The following is a 23162-nucleotide window of genomic DNA, read 5'->3' on the forward strand; positions in this document are numbered from 1 at the left end:
TTTTTTTTTTTTTTTTTTTTGAGACAGAGTCTTGCTCTGTCACCAGGCTGTAGCACAGTGGCGCAATCTCAGCTCGCTGCAACCTCTGCCTCCTGGGTTCAAGTGATTCCCCTGCCTCAGCCTCCCAACTAGCTGGGATTACAGGCACATGCCACATCGGCTAGCTAATTTTTTGTATTTTAGTAGAGACGGGGTTTCACCATGTTGGCTAAGATAGTCTCGATCTCCTGACCCCCGTGATCCACCCGCCTCGGCCTCCCAAAGTGCTGGGATTACAGGCGTGAGCCACCGCGCCCGGCCTCTTTTTTGTTTTATTAAGAGGTGGGTCTTGCTCTGTTGCTCAGGCTGGACTTGAACTCCTGGGCTCAAGCGATCCTCCCGCCTCAGCCTCTTGGGTAGCTCAGACTACAGGAGCGTGCCACTACGCAGGCTTTATCTCACCTTTACATGGCATTTGAATGTTTTCTAATGCACAGACTATGAGAGTACATTAACACATGCAAATACTTTGTAAATAATTTAAATGGACACATAATGGAGCGTGTGTGCAGAAAGTTTTACTCATAGGGATGCAAGCTCAGAAAACTTTGCAGGTTTCAGCTCCAGGCAACTGGAAGCCCTTGAGAATTTCTGACAAGCCAGTGCTAGGTTAATCTGGACCGAATCCAGTAAAGAACAATGAACCTGGAGTCAGGGGAACAGCATTAAAGCCTGGCTGTGCCTTTGACCAGCTGTGAGATCCTGGATGTGCATCTTTTCCTCTCGGGGCAACCTCGGTGCCCTCATCTGTGATGCTGGTGGGCCCCAATCCGCCACCCACAATCGGAGTGAGGATGAGGGTGTCATGGTGGATGCTTAGCCAATCTTCAGCACGGGGAGTCAGGCAGCCACTGCAGGTGGGAAGTAGGGGAACCACAGGCAGGGAGAGGAGGGGAGAGGAGCAAGGGCTGCACGTGGAAGAGTTTGCAAGCCTGGACGAAACAGCCATCAGTGATTCCAGAAACCTGCCTTCCCCTGGCCCTGGCTGCAATCTCATTCTTGTACAGGCCTCACCACCAAAGACTGCAGCCCCAGCGGGTCTTCCAGGAACTGGCCCTCACGTGCCCCCAGCTCCTCTGGAGGTGGAGCTAGTCTCACTGTCACAGCCTGGGAGCAGGGATGTGGGGGTCCCGGGAGCAAGCAGGCAAGGCCACTGGGTTTCTCTCTGTGCCTGTGACCAGGGTGAAGGGCCCAAAGAAAGCTGTGGCTTCTGCCATATGAACTTGGCAGGCCCCAGGTACTGGCTGCCTTCCTGTGGCAGGGGTGGGGGTTGGGGGGTTCACTTCCTGCTTCTCAGGCTGGAAGATGATCCAAGTCAGCCTGGAGCTATCCCACCCTGGCACTAACTAAATCAAGCAATCATCCAAACTCCACCTAGTCACTGCTCCCTTCCTGACCCCAGTCTCCTTGACCTCAGCCCTTGAGTCTAGCAGCAAGTGGGGTCATTGGAAGTATGCTGTCTCATTCCCTCCAGTCCTCTGCCCTAGGTCTGTAAACACACACACACACCCTGCACCACCACAACCTCTACAACCCCCACCAGGAAAAAGAACTGGAGGAACCAGCTGGTGGCCTGTGTTTACACCTTATCTTGCGGCAGTCTGCAGAGCCCCACCTTAGAAGAAGTTGGGCCAGGGTCATGGCGAGAATGCGAGGCTTTGTCCCAGCTGCAGTAGCACCCAGAGCTAATCCCCATGGAGCCCTGGTTATGTGTCAAGCGTGGTTCTAAACACCTGACACAGGTTCAGTCACTTGATCCTCGCCATACCCCTAACTAGGCGGGTATTCTAACTATTGTCATTTTGCAGATGGGGAAACCAAGGCTGAGTAATCTGCCCAAGGTTGCCCAGTTATGTCTCCTTGATGAGTTGGCCCCTTTACAACTGGGAAAGAGCCATGTTGGTCCCTGGAAATACTCCTTCTCCTGAAGTCCACTTGGGTATTAATAATCACGTTGGCTTCCTGAAGCTTGGTGTGCGCAGGATCCATGTTTTCCCGTACTTTTACTTTCAACCTCTGTACGTCTTTACATTTAAGGTGCATCTCTTGCAGACAGAATATAGTTGGGTCTTCCTTTTTAATCTAGTCAGACAATCTCTGCCTCTTTTTTTTTTTTTGAGAAGGAGTTTCACTCTTTTTGCCTAGGCCAACATCGCAACGGTGCCATCTTGGCTCATCGCAACCTCCATCTCCTGGGTTCAAGTAATTTTCCCTGCCTCAGCCTCCTGAGTAGCTGGGATTACAGGCGCCCACCACCACATCCGGCTATTTTTTTTTTTTTTTTTGTATTTTTAGTAGAGATGGGATTTCACCATGTTGGCCAGGATGGTCTTGAACTCCTGACCTCAGGTGATCCAACCCGCCTCCACCTCCCAAAGCACTGGGATTACAGGCATGAGCCACCACACTCAGCCATCTCTGCCTTTTAACTGAAGCACTAAATCTATTTACATTTAATGTTGGAGTAGGTCTCCTCTGGTTTTCTTTTCTCATTCTTTCCTTCTTTTTTTTGAGACAGGGCTTGCTCTGTCACCCGGGCTGGACTGCAGTGGCCTGATCTTGGCTGGCTACAGCCTTGACCTCTGGAGATCAAATAATCCTCCCGCCTCAGCCTTCCGAGTAGCTAGGACTACAGGTGGGCGCCACCACACCTGGCTGCTATTTTCTATTTGTCTCCTCTGTTCTTCCTTTGTCTTGTCTGTATGAAATATTTTACAATATTCCATACTATCTCCTCTATTGACTTTTTAGCTATGCTTTTGGTATTTTCCTTGCAGTTGTTGCTCTAAAGATAATAATACACATCTGCAACTTACGACCATCTCTCTCAAATGAATCCCCTGGTCCTTTCTTTTTCTTTTTGAGACACAGACTTGCTCTGTTGCCCAAGTGAGAGTGTGGTGGCATGGCTGTGGCTCACTGCAGCATCAACCTCCTAAGCTCAAGCGGTGCTCCCACCTCAGCTTCCCGAGTAGCTGGGACTACAGGCTCACACCACCATGCCCAGATAATTGTCTTTTTTTTTTTTTTTTTTAGAGATGAAGTATCACTATGTTGTGTAAGCTGGTCTCGAACTCCTGGGCTCAAGTGATCCTCCCGCCTCAGCCTCCCAAAGTGCTGGGCTTATGAGCATGAGCCACTGTGCCCAGTCAGTGCCCCTGGTTTTTCTATGTCCCACTTTTGCATGTTACACATGACAGATACTGCTATCCTGTGATTCACTTGTGCACTTTACACAGACTGAGCGATCTTGAACTATGATCTTTTCCAGCTATAGCACAGGGATGTGGCCAGGGAGCCCCTCTCTCAGCCTAGCAGTGGTTTGGGCAAATTTTAATCTATTGATCCATTTTGTCCTTATTTTGTGAAGCAAATAGAAAATGGCATAGGATTCTTTTTTTTTTTCTTTTCTTTTTTTTTTTTTTTTGAGATTGAGTCTCACTCTGTCACTCAGGCTGGAGTGCAGTGGTGTGATCTCGGCTCACTGCAACCTCTGCTTCCCCAGTTGAAGTGATTCTCCTGTCTCAGACTCCTGAGTAGCTGGGACTACAGGCATGTACCACCATGCCTGGCTAATTTTTTTGTATTTTTAGTAGAGATGGGGTTTCACCATGTTGACCAGTCTGGTCTTGAACTCCTGGCTTCAGGTGATCTTGCCTCGGCCTCCCAAAGTGCTGGGATTACAGGTGTGAACCACTGTCCCCCGCTGAAAATGGCATAGGATTCATACGTTGAATTCAGTTGAACCACAAGAAGAAATGTCTAGGTAAGCTATCAGCAGGGACTTCAGCCTAGATCTCACACCTGGATGTACAGGAAACAGAACAAAAGCACAGAGCTGGTGTGGAAACTGGAGCTAGACTGTGGAAGACATGTTTACACGTGTGGTGGGAACAGAGCCCTGGCACAGGGGTCTGTCATTTGATTGAACTGATTTCAGTTACTCCCTGGGTAGACCCGCAAGCACTGCCACCTGTACACATGGTGGACTTGTGCTCGAGAGTCAGTCCCAAGCTGCCTCTTGCCTGTCTGGGGCCGTGGAGGGCCTCAAACCCAAGCTCTGTATCTAGCCTACGCTGTGTCTCCACAAGGAAGCCCACCTGGGTGCCCAGGGAAGGTGCCCACTTCACTCTGGGGCTGAAGGACCACCCTGGAGGAATCCCAGGAAGGCCTCACTCTCTCTTTTGTGAACACCCCCCTCAGTCATCAAAGGCCAACACCTATAGTTCTATGACTGGGGCCTCAGTCCTGCTATTCCAGGGGAAGCCCGGTGAGCCTTCCAGATAAGCACAGAAATTCAGGCCCGCCGACCCCCAACCCAATTTATAGATGAGGATATTGAGGCTTGAGAGGTCAAGTGACTCTTGAGATAGGATTAGTTGGGCCTGAAGTGGAAGCCTCCCTCCCCCTTCCCCCAGCTTGTAGCAGCCTCCACATAGTTTCCCAAGAGCTGGGACTGGCACCCTGTGGACTTGACCTTGATTTAGGTGGTACATGCACTGATAGGGTGTCTTTTTTTTTTTTTTGAGACGGAGTCTCGCTCTGTCGCCCAGGCTGGAGTACAGTGGCGCGATCTCGGCTCACTGCAAGCTCCACCTCCTGGGTTCATGCCATTCTCCTGCCTCAGCCTCCCGAGTAGCTGGGATTACAGGCGCCCGCCACCACGCCTGGCTAATTTTTTGTATTTTTAGTAGAGACGGGGTTTCACCGTGTTAGCCAGGATGGTCTCGATCTCCTGACCTCGTGATCCACCCGCCTTGGCCTCCCAAAGTGCTGGGATTACAGGCATGAGCCACCGCGCCCGGCCCGGGTGTCCTTTCTTAATCATCTTCCAGTCCTCAGCACTGAAAGAGAAAGGCTCAGCTGGGCGCTGAGAGGTTCGAAGCCTCTCACTTGCTGGTTGTTTCCAACATGGCAGCTGGCGGGACCTGGTTTTGAGAAGGGAGGACAGCAGACGATGATGGCTTGGGATCCAATGAGATGGGAAGTGCTGCAAGACACATTTCGCTTCCTGCTCTACCTGACCAAACAATTGCCTTAGCTCATTGCCTTGGGGGTGGGCAGCGCTGCTGACACTGAGCAGCTGCCCCGTCCCCCGCCTGCCCCCGCTCACCACATTTGCCACCTTGGGGAGCAGATTCTGGGCACACCATTCCCCAGGAAAGCGTCCTATGCCACCTGGCCCTGTGCTGCCTGGGAGGAGGGGTCCTGGGGAGGGGGAAGAGGAAAGCAGGGAAGACCCCCTTCTACCCGGGCACCACGCCCTTCCGCCCACCCTCTTCTACCTGACCGAAGACCCCTCTCCTACTCCCACCACATCATTGGGTCTCTTCCTTCCCGCTCGTTCCTGGTCCTGGCCCCATTTACTCCTTATTTCCCAAGGCTCAGGGGACAGAGGGAAGGCATGGGCACAGGTCTGCGGGCTATGTACGTGGCTGGGGTGGGGGAGAAGGGGAGATCAGGCCACTGATGATGCCTCCACTTCCCAGGCATCTGGGGGCTCCCACGGCTCCCCCTACAGTAACAAGTCCCCTTTTACAGCAGTGGAACCCGACGCTAGAGAGGCATGTCCAGCACTCGGGGCCGTCCAGAGGAAGCTGGCCTGCATGGGCGACAGCACGGTTATGCCCGAAACTGCTCTGGAATGAGCAGCACATTGGGGTGGATGGATTTTTTGGTGATTCAAAGACCCAACTAACGGGCCAGGGCCCAGGAAGCAGATGCAAGGGGGAATAGATTCGGCCAAAGCACCTTGTGCTGACTGTGTGGGGTCCACGCCCCTCCCCCAGCCTGCACTGTCCCTGCCTTAGAGAGAAGGGGAGGGCTTCTCCCAGGCTATGCCAGGAATGCGGCCCGCAGCAGCACGGGAAGGGGGAAAGGGCAGCCTGCTGCCCAGAGGGTGGGCGGAAGGGCATGGTGCCCGGGTAGAAGGGGGCCTTCCCTGTTTTCCTCCTTCCCCTCCCCAGGACCCCTCCTCCCAGGCAGCACAGGGCCAGGTGGCATAGGACGCTTTCATGGGGAACGGTGTGCCCAGAATCTGCTTCTCCCTAAGGTGACAAATGTGGTGAGCGGGGGCAGGCGGGGGGCAGGGTAGCTGCTCAGTGTCAGCAGCACTGCCCACCCCCACAGCAATGAGCTAAGGCAATTGTTTAAAGAAATGTCCACCCAAACTCAGGCACATCGCTCCAGGGCAGCTTTCTGAGCAGACGTGGAGACAGGCTTCCAGGCAGCAGGGGCTGCGGGAGAGGAGTGGGGGCCTGTTGTCTGCACCCTGATCGCCGGTCAGCTGGGGCTCCGGCCTCACATCCCCTATCCTTCATGAGCCTTAATTCTGGGAGTTGCGCCGATGATGACCTCCTTTGACAGATGAGAAGACAGGGTCAGATATTCGGCTGCATGTGCTGTGGCAGGGCCTGGACTTGAGTGCCCCACTCACAGCCCAGGCTTGGCCAGGAGGCCTCCTGGCAGCCAGATCAGGATCCCACAGCTGTGACTTCCTCAGCACAGAGGCTGTGAGGAAGCCCGGCAGCGGTCAGTGGGGGCAGTGAGATGGGGCTCTTGCTGGCGTCGCCAGAGTGGTTGCAGGCCCGTCCTGTGCGGTCTAACTGGGACAAGCTCAAGTCCACAGAAGTGGTTCCGGATCACCTACCTCCTTCCCCTGAGCCTTGTGACCCTCCCGTCACCCAGGGGATGTGAGGACAGGGAGGTAGCCTCAGGCTCACCCCACGAGGATTCAGGCAGCGGAGAGTGGATAGGGAGCAAAAATGCCAGAGACAGAGGGAGAGATGAAAGACAGCTTGAGCACTGGCAGAAAGCAGGCATAACCTCTGCCCTTAGGGCTGAAGATGAGCAAAGGGGGCCTGCCCAGGGGCCCCACCCCAAAACCAGGTAGGGTGGTCTTTCCCTTGCAGCACACTTTCTGATATCCCTTAGTACATTCCACTAGATCCTCCAGATAATCCCACGCAATAATAAGTTGCAGGGTTGCAATCCCAGCACCTTGGGAGGCCAAGGTGGGAGGATCACTGAGGCTGGGAGTTTGAGACGAGCCTGGGCAACATAACAAGACCCTATCTCTACAAAAAAATTTAAGAAAATTAGCCAGGCATGGTGGTATGCACCTGTAGTCCCAGCTAATTAGGAAGCTGAGGTGGGAGGATGGCTCGAGTCTGGGAGGTTAAGGCTGCAGTGAGCTGCAATCTTGCCACTGTACTCCAGCCTGGGTAACAGAGTGAGACCCTGTCTCTAAAAAAATAAAAAAGATAGAGGGAATAGCTTTCTCCACCATACTGGAACACTGTGTGGCATCTCTTGCCTCCCAGCCTGCCCTGTCTACTGCCCTCCCAGGGTGTCCTCTAAGACCCATGGAAACAGAGGGCAGTGCCCAGCCCACCTGCCTGCTTTCTGCCTTGGGGTATTTTTTGAGCACCACTGAGCTCCTCTGAAGAGGGGCCAGGTGCTCTGGGCAAGGAGGCAGGCAGAGAGGAGACTCAGGGGCCCTAAGCCCAGTATGGACAGCCATGGGGAGGCCCTTTGGATATTGGGCCCTCCAGACCCCTACTCTGGCTGGGAGGGATTATAGAGAGAAAGGAGGCCCAAGGGGACCCAAGGCGACTAGGCAGGCAGGGTGCCTGGTGGAGAGCCAGGCCAGTGCCCACGGTGTCAAGGCTGGTCCCCCCACCGAGAGTCTTTTGGCCAAAAGGGCCCTTTTTGTGATCGGGATGCTATCTTCCTGAGTTCTCAGTGACTGATCTGGGGGTCCTAAACGGGCAAAACACTATGGCCAACTTCAATAGCCTTTCCAGGCCCTGGGGACCCTGGTGTCAGGGTGGTCTGTGTTATGTCAGGCAGGGGGCAGGGACAGGGAGTTTGGGGATGCCTGCGGGATGGGTCTATCTGTCCCTTGAGGGAAGAGGCTGATCACACCCACTGTCCAGCCCCGGCAGTTGCTTATGCCAGCATCTGGCTTAGCCTGAGGAAGGATGGGGAAGAGGACGTGGCTGCCTTGGGAGACACTGCTGGTATCTGCTCAGCCTCCTCCCTCCCTCTGCCACCCCCTCTCCTACTCACGGGCCTCAGGGTCTTATTCATGGTCAGCTGTCGGGGTGGGAGGGTTCCAGGACCTTGTGGATGTGGAGGGGAGGGGCCGCTATCTGGGCTGCTAGTGTGCCCAGAGGTGACTTTGGGCGGGAGATTTAAGCTCTTCCTCATCAGTTAAATCAGGATAATTATAATCCTTATCCCTCGTGCTGTCAGCAGGATTAAAGCAGATAACCAATAATACATTTAAAGCGGCTGGCACACAGTGAGGGCTCAGTACAAGAGACGTGAATTCAGGGCTAACTCTGCTGCTGAGCATCTGGGCAGGGAACTTCTGCAAACCCTTCAAATCACACCTGTTCTTGCTGCTTCCCCAAAGGGAGGCTGGACCCCAGGGTGGAAAGGGTGGAGAGGGCTCTCAAGGGAGGGCTCCGAAAAGGACATGGCGAAGTGGCAAAAAGAGGCTGCTGGACCAGGGGGACAGGTGTGTCCAGGAGCTGAGAGTGGTGGGCAGCTCTGGCCACCTCACCTGGCTGTGTTCTAGAAACAGGGAGGGATGTGGAAGGTGAGAATCCACAACCTGGCTTCTTGTCCCATAAGGAAGCCTGGATCCTGCCTGGCTGGGTGACTGAAGGGATGACTCACACCTTCTCACACCTTCTCACTCTCACACCTTCTCACTCACACCTTCTCACTCACACCCCTTCTCACTCTCACACCTTCTCACTCTCACACCTTCTCACTCACACCTTCTCACTCTGTCCCCACCTTCTAGGGCCAGGGAAACTGGGCCCCGGGAGGCCAGGACTCTAGTCTTTGGCAGCAATCACAGTACTGAGCTTGGAGGCGAAGCCAGAAGAGTTAACACCAGCAAGCCCTTCTGCCACAGGAGCAGGTGTGCAAACCTACCCCAGGCCTCGGGACCCTCGGCTGAGACAAAGCTGCCACCTTCATGGCCTCTCTCCCAGCTCCTCCATGTCCCGACCCAAAAGACCCACCCCAGCCCCCGCTGCCTGGGTCAGCAACAGAGAGAGGGCTCAGGTTGGAGTGCTGCGGGCTCCCCCAGCCTCTCTCTTCCCGCTAACGGAGCTGAGATTGCCTGCGAGGTGAATGAGACAGCAGCAGCACCCTTTTTTGGAAAGTCAAAAGTGAAAAGAAAAAAGCAGAAAAGCACCCTCTGCCCTCCTGGGAAGCCCTGCTCCCTGGGCTGATTTTCTGGGGTGCTGAAGGGGTTCCCAGGCACACCCGGATGGGTGGGGGCTCCATCCAGAGTGGGCCTCCACATCCTCCCGGGGCCCAGCCCTCGCCCTTCCGTCTCAGCCCAGAGACACAGGAGGAAGGGGAGGAAGAGTGACTGTGTGGAGAGAGAATGAGAGAGAGGTGGGGAAGGTGAGTCAGCTGCTTGGACAGCTGGCCCGGAGCCAGGCAGGGAGCAGGCCATGGGGGAGGAGGGGCCCCTCGTCCCCTTGGGTGTGGTCGTGGTGACAGCATAGGTGACGGCGGCACAGCTGGGGTTAATCCTCCCCTTGCCTCCTGCAGTGATGGGGCTGGGTCAGCCCTGAACCACAGCTTGGGGAGACTGGGAGGAGCTGGCCACAGAGCTGGCAATGTGGGCTGGACCTCCCGTCCCCAGCCAGCCTCAGACCCCAGCTCCTCCCTCCAGGACAGTTTTGTTCATGTCACTCTACTCTGATGGCTGCCACATTTGTTCAGTCCCGGTCAGCTCTTTTCAGAATTCAAGCCCTAAGCCAAGCTCACAGATGCCTCTCTCTGCAGCTCCTTCCATTAACATCCACTGGCCACTCAGGACAGGACCCTGAGCCAGGACACACTGTAGCTCACCCTTTGATCCCCTCATCATTCCCCAAACTCTCCTCATTCCTCTCCGATCTCCCCCTGTTCCAGACTGAGGTCCTGACCCTGCCAGTGCCCAGGGCCCAAGCTGGGGGTTGAGGTTTGGAAACCAGGTCCCAGCTCGCGGCTGCGCGGCCGGGCGGCCTTTCCTCCTGCTGGCCTCCATCTTGCCCCGGATTCTGCACCTCTCAGGAGGGGACGTGGCACAAAACAACTTCTTTTGGCCTCTCTGGTTGGATCCCGAGGCGTCTGTGCTGTGGGCGGATGGGTTCTCCCAGAGGCAGCTGTGATCTCATGCGACAGGTGGGATCTCCGTATTCCCAGCGTCAGGGCCGAGGCGGCCCAGCAGATGGTCAGCTTTGTGGGGTCCCCACCCCGTTCTGCTCGCCTGTGTTCCTTGGGCATGCATCCCATGCCGTCTCCTGGGGTAATAACTCTTTATGGCGGTGGTGGGGAGGGGTTACTGTCCCCTCCACCAGGCTGTGAGCTCTTGCAGGGAGGGGCCTGTCCCATTTGTTTGTGTGTCTTTGAGGCCCAGCCTAGGCAGAGGGCATGCAGGGTAGGGGTTTATGGACATGCACATTTGTGTCTGTTCCTAAGCTGGAAGGAAATGGCACCAAGCCCGGCTCCCTCCAGTGACCCCTCCAGGCAAAGCTGCTTCTCCCCTGCCACTGAGTGACTTCTTTTCCACCATGACCACTCAGCTCCTCCAGGGCTCACCTCACCAGTCTATGGGGTCTGCTCAGCCACAGCAAGGCACTGGCCTCTTGATGCCAAAAGAGGCTTATCCTAAGACTGCAGGCACCTCTGACTCCTCCCAAACACGGAAGATGGCTTCAGCGCTGTCTCCTGCCAGACTCAGCGGGCTCCTGTGCCCTGCACTGGCCAATGTTGCTTCCAGATAATTGCAGGTGCCAGGGGCAGCTCTACCTTGTGCCCTGGTCAAAGTGGGCATGTCTGGGCCTGCCAACCCTGTCACAGCCCCTTCTCAGCTTCAGGGGTCCTGGTGGGAGAATTCTTCTTCTCCAGGGGTGTCTGGGATCTGGCTCCATGCTGAGAACTTGTCTGCGATTTTTCTGAACTTCCACCAATGAGGCACTCCCACACCCCTGCCTGAGTTTGCTGTCCCAGGTCACGCCTCTGGGCTGTGGACACCTGCTTCCCCTTCCCCTTCTCCCCTGGGCACACGTCATGCCCACTCCCAGCTTTGGCTCCACACACCCTCTTCCTCTCCTCATCCCTGCCAGCCCCCAGTCATCACCCCACTCCGTCCTATGCCAGGTACCTTGTCCCAATCCACCATTTTGAACCGTGGTTCCATAGCAGGATCTGTCTTCTGAGTTTCCTCAAGGGCTACAGCCTCGTTCTCCATGGAGCCCTGGAAAGAGAAGATACGAGAGGATTATATACAGTGGGTGAGGGAAGAGGGGAGAGCCCTGAGCTGCCCCGAGAAGAGGCAGCCAGGAGTGGTGAGAGCCCCGTGGGTGGGGCAGGGTGGTGGAGATCAAGGACGTTGGGTACTTTTGAAAACAGAGACCCTGATGTGAGCATTGTTATTCTCTGTATTTTACATTTCCCTTAAAAAATAATTTCCAGCCGGGCGCAGTGGCTCACACCTGTAATCCCAGCACTTTGGGAGGTCAAGGTGGGTGGATCACCTGAGGTCAGGAGTTGGAGACCAGCCTGGCCAACATGGTGAAAACCTGTCTCTACTAAAAATATAAAAAGTTTATCAGGCGTGGTGGTGCACGCCTGTAATCCCAGCTACTCAAGAGGCTGAGGCAGGAGAATTGCTTGAACCTGGGAGGCAGAGGTTGCAGTGAGCTGAGATCGTGCCACTGCACTCCAGCCTAGACGACAGAGCAAGACTCCGTCTCAAAATAATAATAATAATAACAACACTAATAATAATAATAAAATTTCTGCATAAACAAAAGAGGCAGAAAGATCTGGGAGAGGAAGTGAGCCAGCGGAGAGACTGCATGGAAAGGAGCTTGCTTAGTGGAAGCCCTCCGGGAAAGGGGTCCCTGCCAGTCCTCCTTCAGGTCCCTGGCAGGTGCCAGGCAAAGGGAGTCCCAGGGTAGCGCCCAGGGCACCTGGTGGGGCTCACGGGGCCACGCTGGTGAGTCACAGGCTGTGGCTTCTAGGGCCACACGCCCACAAGAAAGAAAGCCAGCAGGGAGCGAGGGAGGCTATCCCTGCAGCAACACCCGAGTGCCAGTCAGCGGCCACACGTGGGGTGGGATTGGCAGAGCAGTGCCCAAGTGGGCTCAAGGTTAAGTCGAACTCACAAAGAGGTAAAGTCAGAGGGAAACGGGATGTGCTGGGAAAAGCACACAGCCCCAGCCAGCTCTGACGTCACGCAGGGTGAGGCCAGAGCAAGCAGGCTGGCACGTAAGTGAAACCCATGCTGCCCTGTAGGAGGGGCAGAGAGAGCGCTTGCCTTCTCTGTGTCCTTGTGACTGAAGGAAGCCGTGGTGCTGGTGGCCATGGCAGGGAGCTGGAAGCTGGGCACTGGCCGGCGGCCAAGAGGCTACTGTCATGACTTGTACATTTTTGACCCAAGAGAACCTGATGGTGACAGTGACTATTTTGGCATTTTATGGGAAAACCCACATGTAACCCAAGGAAAAGGCGGCTTTTGTGGTCCTGTCTTAGTCTGTGTGTCTCCGCATATTTAGTCTGTATCACCAAGCTAATACCTGAATTTTTTTATTTTTTTTGAGACAGGCTGTTGCTCTGTCACCCAGGCTGGAGTGCAACGGCTCATGCTACCTCTGTCTCCTGGGCCGAGGCCATCCTTGCACCTCAGCCTCCCAAGTAGCTGAGACTACAGGTGCACTTGACCACACCCAGCTAATTTTTGTGTTTTCAGTAGAGATGGGGTTTGGCCCTGTTGCCCAGACTGGTCTTGAACTCCTGACCTCAGGTGATCCGCCTACCTTGGCCTCCCAAAGTGCTGGGATTACAGGTGTGAGCCACCGCGCTGTAATATGTATATGTGTGTGTGTGTGTGTGTGTGTGTATATCATGCTGTCTTGAGTACAAAGAAGAGTAGATTTTACAGCATATCATACATGGAAATGCCTCAAATATCCAATACGAATGTCCTCCCTCTTCCCATGACAGCAGCTCAGTAATCCTGTTCCAATTCTGTTTAACCTCAAAATACTCCAGTGGTGTGATAGGTTCCAATAGGCAGGGACCTTGTGGATTTCTGTTTCCTGTTTCTAGACCCATGCCTAGCATGGGTCTTGCAAATACCAGATGCTCCACCCACATTTCCCTAGTGGGTCGTGTTTCAATGCTGGGTCTCTGCAAGCAGCCAACGTCTTCCAAGACTCCTGCCATGTGGTGGGCCTGGCTGTGGGGGCGAAGCCCTGAAGCTCTGCAGGGCTCACACTCCTTGGGGATGTGAAACAAAGGGAGTGGGTGCATCTGCCCACCCTGCCACGTGGTGGGGAAATATGGCTGTCTGCCTGAGGGGGTGGGCCAGGACACAAAACATGCATCTTGCACTCTGGGCTGGATAGGGCAGTGCCCAGATAAAAGGATCAAAACTCCAACAACCTAGACCATAGATTCTCAGTGCCCTTTGGCCGCGTACATAGGACAGGCATGAGCAGAATGAAAAGTATATAAGACTGGTATGAGATTGCCAGCGTTTTATTTTGCCAAATAAAAATATTTCAAAGGCAGGTACGGTAGCCAATGCCTGCAATCCCAGCACTTTGGGAGGCTGAGGTGGGAGGATTGCTTAAGGTCAGGAGTTCGAGACCAGCCTGGGCAACAAAGCGAGACCCTGTCTCTATCAAAGAAAAAAAAAAAAAAAGCCAGGCGTGGTGGTAGTGTGCGCCTGTAGTCCTAGCTACTCAGGAGGCTGAGGGAGGAGGATCATTTGAGCCCAGGAGGTTGAGGCTATGAGTGAGCTATGATTGTGCCACTGCACTCCAGCCTGGGCCACAGAGTAAGACTTTGTCTCAAAAAAAAATTTTTTTTTTTTAATTTACTATCAGCAACATTTCATAAACAAGAGGAAATTTCAAAACCAAATATATAGGAAGTACATGTTTTCAGGATAAAAGGCAGTTCTTTCCGAGGAAGGCAGTTGGCAACTTTATACTGACATTTACCAAAAAAGATTCTATTTTATTATTTTAAAATTATTTTCTTTTTATAGAGATAGGGTCTCACTATGTTGCCCAGTCTGGTCTTGAACTCCTGTGCTCAAGTAATCCTCCTGCCTCTGCCTCCCAAAGTGCTACGATTATTGGTGTGAGCCACCATGCCCGGCCTCTATTTTAAAATATTTATGAATGCAGAACAATTACAACATTCTGTTTTTATGAGCATTAACTGCACATAATTGTTCTTTTGGCTCAAGCTGGTTGATGTGGGTGGGGCTCAATGATCTATCTGTAACAGGAAGTAAATCAAATGTTCACTATGTCCTGGTTCTAAGGTTCTACTTCAAAAATTACAAAAATCCTGTTTCTTAGAGAGATGCTGGCTAAATAGAAACAGCACGTTGAAAGCTTCTTCATTCAACTGGAAGTATCCTGAGTGACACGAGGAAAGTGGAGGAGTCCTTGCTCTGTGGATTTCTGTCCCGCTCCTGAGAGCCAGGGGGAAGGGCAGTGGGTCATGCCTCGAGCAGCTCCATCCCCAGCACAGAGGGGCCAGTGATTCTCTCTCCAGAATTCCTCTGAATCATGGACCAGCACTAGTCAAGGGCTGGAAGAGGGGGCACCCTCTCTATGGAGGCTGAGGAAAAGAGGGGCAAAGGGGAAGGGGGTGGGCATGGCCTCTTTCTATCCTTCTCCTTCCTGCTTCTGCTCTAGGGTCCTGGGGCCACTTCAGGGAGCAATGTCAGGACTGATACGCTTCTGGCAAATAAGCCCCAGATTGACTAAATAAGCAAGGTGCTTTCCTGGGTGGCTTCATTGGGACCACACCCCTCCTTGGCAGAAGCCCAGGTTCTTATCACAAGATAGGACACACCTCCAACATGGGAGGAGACTCCAAGGAAAACCAGAGCCAGTGTCACACGGTGTCAGTAGCAGGAATACTCCTAGGTACAGGGACACGTCTTCCGGTGCACTGATCATTAATCAATCTTCTCAAGTCTAGTTATGAGATTCTAGGTCTAAAAACCCTCCCTACACACAGCTAAGACAAAGATCCTCCTGAAGAAGGTCTCCCATTCCCACCTGGGGGATGCCAGGACTCCAGGAACTGAGTCCTGCCAGGAGCAGCTGTGCCGCACGCATGCCACACACGTTGATCTGGGCCACGTTTTCCAGACTCCCGCCCTGGTGTTTATTTTATAGTTGAGCCCGCTCACCCTTGCATTCCACAGGCGAACACCATCCATGAATCAGGAGTGTGTAGAGGGCATTCCTGGGAACTAGGGTACAACCCCAGCTTTAAAAGGCTTTTAGAAAGTTTCTTGGAAACTTTCACATTCATTATTTAAAAGGTTCTCCTGGTCCTGGAAGCAAGCCAAAGGGTGGTTTTTAAACACTTTAAAAACCAAAAAGTGCCTCCAATGAAGATATGTGTGCTTTCTTCTTTCCAGTATTTGGAAATTATTCCAGATGATGCTTTTTTTTTTTTTTTGAAACAAGGTCTCACTCTGTCACCTAGGCTGGAGGGCAATGGCATGATCTTGGCTCACTGCAGCCTCAACCTCCTGGGCTCAAGCCATCCTCACACCTCAGCCTCCCAAGTAGCTGGAATGATGGGTGTTCACCATCATGCCCAGCTAATTTTTAATATTTTGTAGAGATGGGGTCTTGCTCTGTTGCTCAGGCTGCTCTTGAACTCCCATGTTCAAGTGATCCTCCCAACTCAGCCTCCCAAATAGCTGGGACTATGGGTGTGCACCACCATGTCCAGCGAATTTTTTATTTTTTATAGAGACAGGGTCTTGCTATGTTGCCCAGGCTGGTCTCAAACTCCTAAGCTCAAGTGATCTGCTCACCTTAGTCTCCCAGAGTTCTGGGATTACAGGAGTGAACCACCGCGCCTGGCTGGTGATGCCTTTGAATTGGGTAGGTTTCAGTATTTGGTAAGGGAAGTGAAGAATTTTGTAGTTAGACCCACACTGGCTTTCACAGGAGTGATCAGCACAAGTTTTGATGAGTGTGGCTTGACAGGGGGTGTCCAACCCATCTGTGTCAGGTGACAGCTTTCTTGTACCCTGAGGCGAACGAGACTGTCCCAGGGCAACAGTCTGGTGCTGAGGACGGAAGCCCTCATCCCAGTCCCTCCTGGCCTCTCTCCCTTGGGAAGGTAGGCAGAAGAGACAGCTTGACACTCCTGTGTTCAGGCCCAGGGCTGTTGAGCGGCAAGGGGGCACCTGGCTCTCCTGATACCGCATTTACCTGTTGATTGTATTCCAAGCTAGCCCGTAAGCACCGTGCGGTAGAGACCCCACTCAATCTTGCTAACTGCTCACTCCCTAGTCCCGAGCACAGGCTTGGCCCCGCCAATACCTGCTGAGTGATCCATTAGCGAGCAGGTGGGTGGCCTGGGTCGACTCTGAGAGCCCCTCTACCCCCCGCCCCAGGCCTGGAGAGGCCACCGATGCGTGGGGAGGGCAGGCAGGAAGAGAGCCTCCCACAGCTCATGTCTACTTAGAGAAAGAAGGATGGGCACAAGCAACGACCGAGGTGCTCTGCCAAGGAGATGGGGTCGGCCGGCACTGCTCATTCCCAGCCGAGAGCCACTGGACGTGCTGGGCAATGGAGGGTAGGGAGGGCACTTCAACCTCCTTAGATCTTTCCAGCCACAGTCCAAGGCCACACAAGAGAGACGCCTTTGAGACAGAAGTACCAACCCTCATTGCTCCCAGCACAACACCAATTCCTGGCTCATCACCAGGCGTTATTTCCTCTCTGGTCAGTCCAAGCCACAAGGACGGTATCGAGTCACTGTCAATGGAATTTTTTTTTTTTTTGAGACAGAGTCTTGCTCTGTAGCCCTGGCTAGAATGCAGTGGCACCATCTTATCTCACTGCAGCCTCTGCCTCCTCAGTTCAAGCGATTCTCCTGCCTCAGCCTCCTGAGTAGCTAGGACTACAGGCATGCACCACCATGCCTGGCTAATTTTTTGTATTTTTAGCAGAGACAGGGTTTCACCACGTTGCCCAGGCTGGTCTTGAACTCGTGAGCTCAGGCAACCTGTCTGCCTCGGCCTCCTCGGGATTACAGGCATGAGCCACAGTGCCTGGCCTGTCACTGCATCTTTGTATCAGGGAGGCTGCAGGGAATGAAGCGGACTACAGTGAAATAGAGGGGCCACACCCTGTTATAAGACGGCAGCTCTGACTTACGTCCAAGTCATAGGAGGATGGCGACCAAGGGTTGTCAGACCTTCTGATTTCTTTTCTTCTCTCTTTTTCTTTTCTTTTGACACAGGGTCTCACTCTGTTGCCCAGGCTGGAGTGCAGTGGTGTGATCATGGCTTGCTGCAGCCTTGAAATCCCGGGCTCAATTTTTATTATTATTATATTTTTTTTTGGTAGAAAATGTGGTCTCGCTATGTGGCCCAGGTTAGTCTCAACCTCCTCGCCTCGAACTCCTGGCCTCAGGTGATCCTCCTACCTTGGCTTCCTAAGGTGCTAGGATTACAGGCATAAGCCACTGCACCTGGCCCTGATTTCTATGAAAAGCTGGAAAAATATATTTTTATGTAAAATCTCCAGATTTTAAAATTTGACTTGCATTTAAAACAAATGATGTGGGCCAAACCAACACATACGAACATAAATGTGGCCCATGGTGTGCTAGTTTGAAACTCCCAGGCAAGCTGCAGGCCTCCTGCTCCCTGGGATGCCCTGTCCTCTGAGAAGGATGAGCAGGGACAGACGAGAGCAGGGATTTTCTTCTCTCTGTCAATTCCTGGAACAGGGAATTCCAATGGGGAGCCTGGGCTATACCTTCATGGGGCAGGCCTTCAGGGCCAGCTGTGCCAAGGCCCAGGTGGGGTCAGGGCAGGCAGGCACCAGAGGGACCAGAGTCCCAGCAAGGTCTGATGAAGGGCAACCTCGGGCGGGGACTGGCTTCTAGAGGAAGCAGCGGGTCAGGGAGCAGAAGTGGGGGTTGGACCTGGTTCTTCCTGGTTCTCCTCCCCTTATGTCTAGAAAGGTGATAAAATTAGCCGGGCATGGTTGTTCATGCCTGTTATTCCAGCACTGTGGGAGGCAGAGGCAGGTGGATCACCTGAGGTCAGGAGTTTGAGACCAGCCTGGGCAACATGACAAAACCTCATCTCTACTAAAAATACAAAAATTAGCCAGGCATGGTGGCAGGCACCTGCAATCTCAGCTACTTGGGAGGCTGAGGCAGGAGAATCGCTTGAACCCAGGAAGTGGAGGTTGCAGTGAGCCAAGATCTCGCCACTGCACTCCAGCCTGGGTGACAGAGTGAGACTCCACCTCAAAGTAAATAAATAAATAAGAAAGGTGACAAAATCTGTGAGGCGTAAGCAATCACAATAGAGACTCAGGCCATGGACCAAGGGCGTTACCTCCAGGGTCTCACTTCCCAGTGTAGAGGTTGTGGGTTGAGCTATGCCAGTCCTCACAAAGATCTCTATGCTGAAGTTCTAACCCCCAGTGTCTCAGAATGTGACCTTCTTTGGAAACAGGGTCATTGCAGATGTAATTAGTTAAGATGAGATCATTACGGTGGGCCTTATAAAAGGGGTGATTTGGACACAGACACACGCGTGCGAAGATGGAGGGAGAGATGGGAGCGATGCCTCTCCAAGCCGAGGATTGTCAAGAGCAGCTGGCAGCCCCAGCAGCTCAGGGGAGGGCTGGAACAGATTGCTCCTCAATGTCCTCAGAAGGAACCAACCCTGCCAACACCTTGCTGTCAGACTTCTGGCCTCCAGAGCTGTGAGACAATACATTTCTGTTGTTCAACCACCCAGTTTGTGATGGTTTGTTATGGCAGCCTAGAAAACCTGTAACAAGGCCTGAATCAGTTAATCAGTTTCACCTGGGATCAAGACCGCCACCAAAGGAGAGGGAATCCAACCAGGAGAGGGGACAACTGAGGGAGGCATCCGAGGAGCTGTGGAGCCAGGAGTCTGCCCCTCATCCTATGCTGAGGACGTGGCAGAAACCAGGCTCTTTCAGTCAGCACAGCCTTGCCACCCGGCCCGCAGGGGCAGGCTACACAGATGGCCCCGGGTGGGGGGGGGCGGGGGACAGGAATTCAAATAGGTCCGTTCCTAGCCAACTGCTGCCCATCTGCAGCCAGGGGCGGCCTTGTTCCCCTTCTTTAGGGCCTGAGAGGTCACTTCCCAGTTTTCCCCACATGGAAACGCTGCGCGTGGAGCAGTGAAGCAAACACCGCCCTCTTTAGTGCAAACCTTGTTCTATTCTGCACTTCCCCCACCCCCCAGGTGGCAGCTGGGACAGACCTGCCATCTCCACCACAAGGACCTTCACCAAGGCGCACATGCGACTCTCATCTCATTTCATCTCACTGGGACGGACACAACTCTCCCTGAGAGACTGGCAGGAGGCATTCCACACACGGGGGAAACTGAGGCACAGGCGGCCCGAATGACTTTTTCAAGATCTCTTAGTGATTGCTGGAGGGGCGGGGGGAGCATAGAGCAACCCACTCCCAGGGCTGTTCCCGGTAAGGTTCCTTACGTAGCCTCCTTTCTCCCCTCTTGGAGGACTCCCTGGGAGGTCCCCAAGCCCCCAGCTTCCTCCAGGGTCCCATACCGTCCTCCCTAGAGAGGGTTTGCTTGGACGGCACACGGGGGAGAGAACAGAGAAGAACAACAGAAAGTCTGCGCTCTGCACCACAAACAAACAAGTCCACCATAGAGGCAGCGTGAAAGGAGGCAGTGTGCGGCGGGCGGGGGCTGGGGGCGGGGGCGCCGGCATAAAGGCATGTTGTTCGGGAAAGCCGGGGCTGGGCACCGCGGGACGGACAGATGGCCTTTTATCTCATAGCCTGGGTTTTGCCTGAAAACCCTTTTTCTGAAAGGGAATGGTTGCCTCGGGCCTTGGGTCCACCTGCCCCCACCCCATGGAGGCCCGGGGGAAGGTGGGGGGTCCAGGTGTCGCAGCGCCCCTGGGTGGCACATGGCCCCTGGCAGCTAGGAAGGGGCAGGCCGCAGAGGGAGATGATGGTGCCAAGGCTGTCCCAAGCCGTATCTGTATCTGCAGCAAGAGTCTTTCTTGGGGAGGAGGCCTTTGCATTAACAAGCCCACCTCTGCGGCCCCCAGGGAGCAGTCCCCTTGGAGCTGGTTGTTCTTGGTAAAAGCTTTTGGCTGAAATGAAGGCAGCGGATCCGCTTGCTTCCATCTTTAATAAGCTGCCCTCTGCCTTTCTAGATCCAAACGAGGAGTCAGGACCGCCCAGGAGCTGAGCTCTAGATGCCTGTGGTGGCCTAAGAAACCGTCTCTGGCAAGTGAGAAGCCGCAGAACCCCTGAAGCCCACCCACCCCTCGCCCTCCCCGCAGTCGTTGCAAGGCGATGGGCCCTGCAGGCCACCGTCCTGGTGTTCCTGCGAGCAAGAGGAAAGGAGGCAAGAAAACCAGCAGGCAACCTGTGCCTGAGCTGTGACCAACTCTCCAGCTCAGGTGTGTGGAGAACAAAAAGACAGTCCTGGGCCCTGGGGCGTTGACTCTGTTCACCACGGACCCAGCATTGCTTCTACTCGTGAAGTGAGCTCCCTCTGATGCCATTGCCAGCAACCTGGACACCAGAAGCCGAAGCCAGCACAGGTGGGCAGGCAACCCAGGACGTGGGAAAAGGGGCCAGCGGTTTGAAACAATGAAATTACCACTCGTTAGGATATCCGCTGTGGGTTTTCAAGCCACTAACTCCATTCTTTACCAAATGTTGCCACTGACTGTTGGCAGCCACCGGGATCCTCAGCCCTCCAGCCTCTAACGTCGGATTAGGGCAAAGTTTCCAAGAATGCACCGAGTCACGGAGACACGTGGGTTTTTCCAGTGAATGCCGGACTTGGGGATCTGGAGAGGCCCCAGGGAAAATCTCCGTGCTGGGAGCACAGCTGGAAGGGGCGTGGCCAGGGCTTGTCAGGGTAAACAAGAGGGGCTTTTGGAGGCTTCTCTTCTGGGTCCTTCCTTACAAAATCCTGCCTCTCGCTGCACGGGTAAAATGGGAGGATCTGAGTTTCAACTCCAATGAGCAGCATCAACAGCTCGCAGGACATGAGTTCCTTAAAACGTGTCCTTTTGCAGACTTGCCGAGACCACTTCTGGACCGTAGTCTCTCAAGACTGGGCCCTCAAGCCACCTCCTCAAGTAGGTTTACAGGATGTGCTATCCACAAGGAAAATACACGTACGGCACCTAAAATATATTATCTCCTCACTGACCCAACTGGTATAATAAAACAAATTTCAGATCTATTGCACAACACTCCAATCTAAGAATTATCCTGTATTTTGCTATTTTTAAAAGGAGAATCAAGACTATTGATTTATAAACAACCTCATATGCCATTATTCCAGAAACAATATTTCGAAATGTGTCTTTTATAATCTAATAAGAAAGAAAAATATTGTTCTTGCCACTGTTTACAAAACGGCAAATGATTATACTACGAAAAACAATAATAGTCACTGAACTGTTTTATTTAAAAAACCCAAACAACAAGAGCAGCAGTAGTAGCAGCAGCAACAACAACAACAACAACAACAACAACAACACCCTCCCTCATACCTCCTACTTCTTTTTGCTGATTCAAGCAATTCCCTCTCCCCACGCCTGGCCATGCGATCTCCTCCCTGTGCAGTTAAGGATGTTTATGCTTAGAAAGATTGGCTGACTTGTCTCAGGTGGCATGGTGTGTTCTAGAAGACAAGTCCATTGGATTCAGGCCTATGTCCTCTTTTTTTTCACTGCGTGTGTGTGTGTGTGTGTGTGTTTAAGAGACAGGGTCTTGCTCTGTTAGCAGGCTGGAGTGCAGTGGTGCAATCATGGCTCACTGCAACCTCAGCCTCGAGTTCCTGGGCTCAAGCAATCTTTCTACCTCAGCCTCCTGAGTATTTAGGACTATAGGCACATGCCACAATGGCCGGCTAATCTGTTAATTTTTTTTTTAGAGATGAGGTCACGCTATCTTGCCCAGGCTGGTCTCAAACTCCTGGCCTCAGGGGATCCTTCTACCTCAGCCTCCCAAACTTCTGGGACTACAGGCATGAGCTACTGTGCCTGGTCCCACTGTACATTTCTTTGTTTTTTTGAGACAGAGTCTCGCTCTGTCACCCAGGCTGGAGTGTAGTGGTGCAATCTCGGCTTACTGCAACCTCTGCCTCCCGGGTTCAAGCGATTCTCCTGCCTCAGCCTCCTGAGTAGCTGGGATTACAGGCACGCACCACAATGCCTGACCGATTTTTTGTATTTTTGGTAGAGATGGAGTTTCACTGTGTTGCTCAGGCTGGTCTTGAACCCCTGACCTCAGGTGACCCACCCGCCTTGGCCTCCCAAAGTGCTGGGATAACAGGTTTGAGCCGCTGCGCCTGGCCCCATCACACAGTTCTTAAATTAGCAAAGTCTACGCAGTGAGTCCTAGAACTCGTGACAACTGGTGACGCCTGGTGGGATAGCCTCCATTCTATGTGTTATACTCGTCACCATAATGATGCTTCAGCCCCAGGAAGTGACTTCCTTAAATGACCACAGGGTAAATTGTCTTTCTGGGAGGTCAGTGCCTGCCTGACATGGCCACAGGTAAGGGACATCACTGAATACACATTCTGCTGTGGTCAAGCAGAGAGGGCAAGAAAGAGCCATTTGCGAATGACACACGGACAGCAGCTTCCTAGACAGCACCACCAGATTGGGTGCCATTATCCCAGAGAGAAATGCCTGTGGTGCTGGGCTGGGCCACAGCTCTAGACCAGCGCCACCTGGCAGGATTTTGTCCAATGATGGAAATGTTCTATATGTGTGCTGTCTAATATGGCTGGTGGTTGCCTTGGACAGCTCAGCTCTGGACTCATATATTCAACCACTATTCAAAATCCCTACTGATGTTTCCCTGGCACCTCAAACTTGACTCCAATGAACTTTGATAGTCCTATCCCAAACATGGGCCCCCACCCCACTATTAATCATTTCCATAAATCAAGTCACCCAGTTGCTCAGGTCAAAACCTTGGTGTCGTCCTCAACTTCTTCCTTTCCCTCGCTGCTGGCATCCAATGCAGCAGCAAGTTCTAAT

The 23162-nt window shown here is 53.3% G+C and overlaps 1 protein-coding gene across 2 annotated transcripts in view; it reads right to left on the bottom strand.

Moving 5' to 3' along the window:
• FA2H (fatty acid 2-hydroxylase) overlaps window positions 1-23162 on the bottom strand; it is a 62875-nt gene that overhangs the window by 16921 nt on the left and 22792 nt on the right. For both annotated transcript variants that reach the window (XM_032157902.2, XM_032157901.2), the window contains exon 2: window positions 11219-11311. In XM_032157902.2, the coding sequence (XP_032013793.1) occupies window positions 11219-11311 (93 nt within the window). The remainder of the gene's footprint in view (window positions 1-11218; window positions 11312-23162) is intronic.

The sequence above is a fragment of the Hylobates moloch genome, unplaced genomic scaffold (assembly GCF_009828535.3).
Source record: "Hylobates moloch isolate HMO894 unplaced genomic scaffold, HMol_V3 SCAFFOLD_6, whole genome shotgun sequence".
In the NCBI taxonomy this organism is placed as follows: Eukaryota; Metazoa; Chordata; class Mammalia; order Primates; family Hylobatidae; genus Hylobates; species Hylobates moloch.